Raw genomic sequence first — 3828 nt, forward strand, 5'->3', positions numbered from 1 at the left:
TTGGAAGTCATTTAATCCTGCATTTGCCTTACACAGGCAGACTCACAGAAATACACACAAACACACGCGCGCGCACACACACACACGTATGAACACTGGTGTTTTAAAATATTTATTAGATATTCAGCATATATCGTACAGTGCACACTCAGTGAATATCTTTAAGCGAAATACATACAGTATTTCTTATAAACACAGAAGCAATATCAAATACATTTAATTTGATACAATATAAATATCTTATATGTCAAACAAAAATAATTATTTTCAGTAGCTAATGGACTGAAATAATATCAATCTATAAATTATTTCAAATGTACATTAGCAAAATTGTTTGCAGCTGTATGCAACTGAACACTTAGCTCTTTTTTATTGATAAACATTGAAAAAACTAATGACCTACAACATAAGCAAAAGATTATTTCTCTCAACAAATATAATAAATCACCAAGCAATCAAACTGCATTGTCAGAATTTTAAGCACTGTAAAAATGTTCCTTCCAGCCATTTCTGTCACTTGAAACTGTCCTTATTCTAATTCAGGGTGGACTGAGATGAGCAGCTTTCAAACTCACACTTCACTCCGCTGATGCTGTCGACGCTCGGCTGGCTGTTGACCTGCTGGTGTGTGTGAGAGAAAGGAAAGGTTTCGGAGCGGGAAATCCGCCCTCGGCCGTTCGAGGAGCCAGACGAACAGTCTATCACCATCCTCATGAACTCTGGTGCAGTGAATCGGCGCAGCAGTCTGGTCCCCAGGCCCATGAACCCCGGCGTGCGGCTTGGGATCTTCCCGGACTCCATCTCCCCTCTGGCAAACAGCAGTTTGTTGTTTCTCCCGGTCGCACCAAAGCTTCCCCGCTTCTGCTGCTCTCTTCTGCTTGATGAGGCTGTGTCATTAGCCTCTTCCCTCTGTGATTTGAGATTCTCCTCGAGTGCTCTCACGGGCTGACTCTTGCTGTGTGAAAGAGATTTTGGCACGGAGACAGTTTTGTCAGCATCGTTTGTCAGGCCTCGGGTGTTCCCTTGACATTCCATCTTGTCTATCAGGCATCTCTCATCCTGTAGCGAGGCTCTCTTTAATTTGCTGGCTGTCAGGCTCATGTCACGCACATCACCGTGATAGGACTGCTTTCTGCTGCTCAGAAGGTCCAGGTTAAACGACTTTGCTTTACCCCAGAGAGGAAAACTTACTGGTGTTTGCTCCTGGAGTCCAGTGTCTCCACTGACATCTTTCTGGCTTGGCTTAGGCACAGAGTTCAGAGTTTTAGCTCTTAGTTCTCTAAGATTGCAGTTTTGCAGTTGCTTGGCAGTGAAGAAAGTGCTGTGATCCCCCTCAGTCTTGTTTTTCTCAACATGAGGAGGCAGAGCCCAGCTGTGGCGATAGTTGTCATCTTGAGACTGGCTCCTGGGACATCTGAAGCGGTTCCACAGCCCGCTGCTGTCTCCAACCTTCAGCTGTCTCTGAAATACCTCTGGTAGTTGATTGTCATTGTTACTCAGCTGCTTGGAGAACTTCTCCAGAACATGCCTGGGCAGCCTGCTGGGCAGTCGGCACTCTCCCTCACCGATGTTACCCGAATCAGCGTCATCTGTGCCAACGCTCCTCCTGCAGGGAAAGTTCAGAATCTGCACGCACTGGTTATGTCCGAAGAAGTTTGCCACCTCGATGGCTGAGTGACCAGCATTATTGGTCCTGTCCAGCCTCAGTCCCAGTCTTTTAAAAGCCCGGACCAGGAACTCCAGAATCTGACTGTGCCCAGAAAAGGCAGCATACATCAGAGCGCTGTTACCCCAGGCGTCAGACACATCCGGGTCAGCGTTAAACTGCACTAAAAGCTTGACCACGTCCAGGTGACCCATCTCACAGGCAAGGCTCAGCGCAGTGCGACCGTCCTCATCCTGGCAGTTGACATCGGCCCCTTTTTCCAGCAGCAGACGGGTGAACTTGGCCCTGGTCCCAGGGTCTTGTAGGCAGACGGCGTACATGAGTGGGGTGCGGCTGTTTTCTGTCTTAGAGTTGATGATGCGCCCGTCCAAAGCGTCCAGGATGAAGCGTGCGAGGTGAACTTTACCACCATGCATTGCATCCAGGAAGGTCTTGGTGCCAGAGCCCTGGCGTAAATCTTTCGGCCGCATCATTCTCAAACAACTACCTGTGGAGCCGAGCCTTCAAGGGAGCTGAGACAGAAGATGACAAATAGGGAGAGAAAGTGTGTAGCAAGTTCTCTGAGGCGCTCTGTTGACAGTGAGTGCATTTACCTCAGAGTAAGACTCAGAGAGGAGCTGCCAGTGTTTTTATACCTCCCTCTCCACATGCCCTCCCCACGTTGCCTAGGAAACAAACGTCTGAGGACCATTATGCAGTGGCAGCATCCATTCAGCCCAAGCACTCTCTGCCTGGAGAGAAATATATGCTATTTGAACAGAATAATTACTCAAGGAGAAAAACATGGCCAGTGTTTTTCATGTGAGGTCTGTGAGGTTAACTTAAATGCACCATTTTTACTTTTCTTTGATGCAAATTAACTTAATTAACAAATTCCTGCTGCTCATAGAAGGAACCAAACAGCATTTTCTGAAACCTATGAATAGCGCATTATGTCAAGTCCCATTTACATTCAAGACTGTTCTGTTATCAGGGCTTTTAGTAAAGATTTGGGGGAAGAATGAAGGCTTTGAGAGGCTCGCTTCAAATAGAGAGAAAGGGAAAATTTGCTTTTGCTTTTTCCAATGTGTCTTTAATTGCTGCATCCATCCATCTACCTCATGGTTATGCTTGCAGTTTGCTTCATCCACAAATTATAATACACTGCAACAAGTTCAAATATTGTACTTTAGTGTAACTCAACTCTATCAAGGTTTCATAATAATAACTTTGCCTGAAGGTCTTTTTGTTGTCATGGAAAATAGTAGAAATCCAGTGAACTCCAAGAAAAAATGAGGTGAAAGCCTTGTTTTATTAGCTCATTGAACTGAATGGACAAGTCTGCTGTTTTTATGAAAATCTCAGCATGATTATCTGTTGCATAAGTAACACTGACAATAAATGTAAAATGTTCTTGTGATTTGTTTTTGTTAGTATCATATGTTCATGTCTATCATGTGTCTTGTTAAGGACCAGACACACCAAACTGACATCAAAGAATTACTAACGATGAAAAACAACTGTTGTGTCACCCTATGTCTCCTGTGTCTCAGCCAAAAAGTTGCATTTGAACACAAAGAATATAGCCAATGGCCAACCAGCACATACTTTCTGTAACATCATGAGAGGATATAATTCAGAGTGGTGCAGGAATGACTCCTAAACCCCGGAGAGGAGTTAGCTTTTTTTGCATTTTTGTTCCCTCGTCTTGAAATCAATGGATAATTTGTGTGGATTTTTGGTTAGATGCCTGAAATAAGGTCTGTGGTTGACACAGCTTTATAGACTTCAGTTTAGTTCTATGATACAAGATACGTTGTCAGTAAATACACAAGTCATGAATTTTGAAGGGTGTCTTAAAAAAAGGTATTTGCTTACAAATGGCTAACTGAGACTAGAGAACACTATCATGCTGATGGCTTTACAGCCTCGTTGTGGTGTGGATGTTGAGTCATGTGAACACTCACCCCTTGTATAACAAATTATACAAGGGGGGGGGTCTTCCATTGACTCCTTGGCGACTCTAACTTCTGCATTAGCCCACAAAGAAAAACTCATCCCTGCTGTATTCTATAGCAGCAGGTGGGGGTAGTCTGTATTCGTCATTTAAAAAGGATAACCAGAAGACCGTCAGGATGGCTTCAAGATGCTGGTTAACCAGTCAGCACATTAACAACGCATCT

The 3828-nt window shown here is 44.3% G+C and overlaps 1 protein-coding gene across 1 annotated transcript; it reads right to left on the reverse strand.

The window, feature by feature from the left end:
• Nucleotides 1–116: 116 nt before the first annotated feature.
• On the reverse strand, nt 117–2253 carry ankrd63 (ankyrin repeat domain 63). Its single transcript, XM_042501463.2, has one exon. The coding sequence runs from the start codon at nt 2137–2139 to the stop codon at nt 535–537; it is 1605 nt and encodes a 534-aa protein (XP_042357397.1). The 5' UTR covers nt 2140–2253; the 3' UTR covers nt 117–534.
• Between the last annotated feature and the right edge of the window lie 1575 nt (nt 2254–3828).

Source organism: Plectropomus leopardus, chromosome 14 (assembly GCF_026936395.1).
Source record: "Plectropomus leopardus strain MGB_pleo_1.0 chromosome 14, ASM2693639v1, whole genome shotgun sequence".
NCBI lineage: Eukaryota > Metazoa > Chordata > Actinopteri > Perciformes > Serranidae > Plectropomus > Plectropomus leopardus.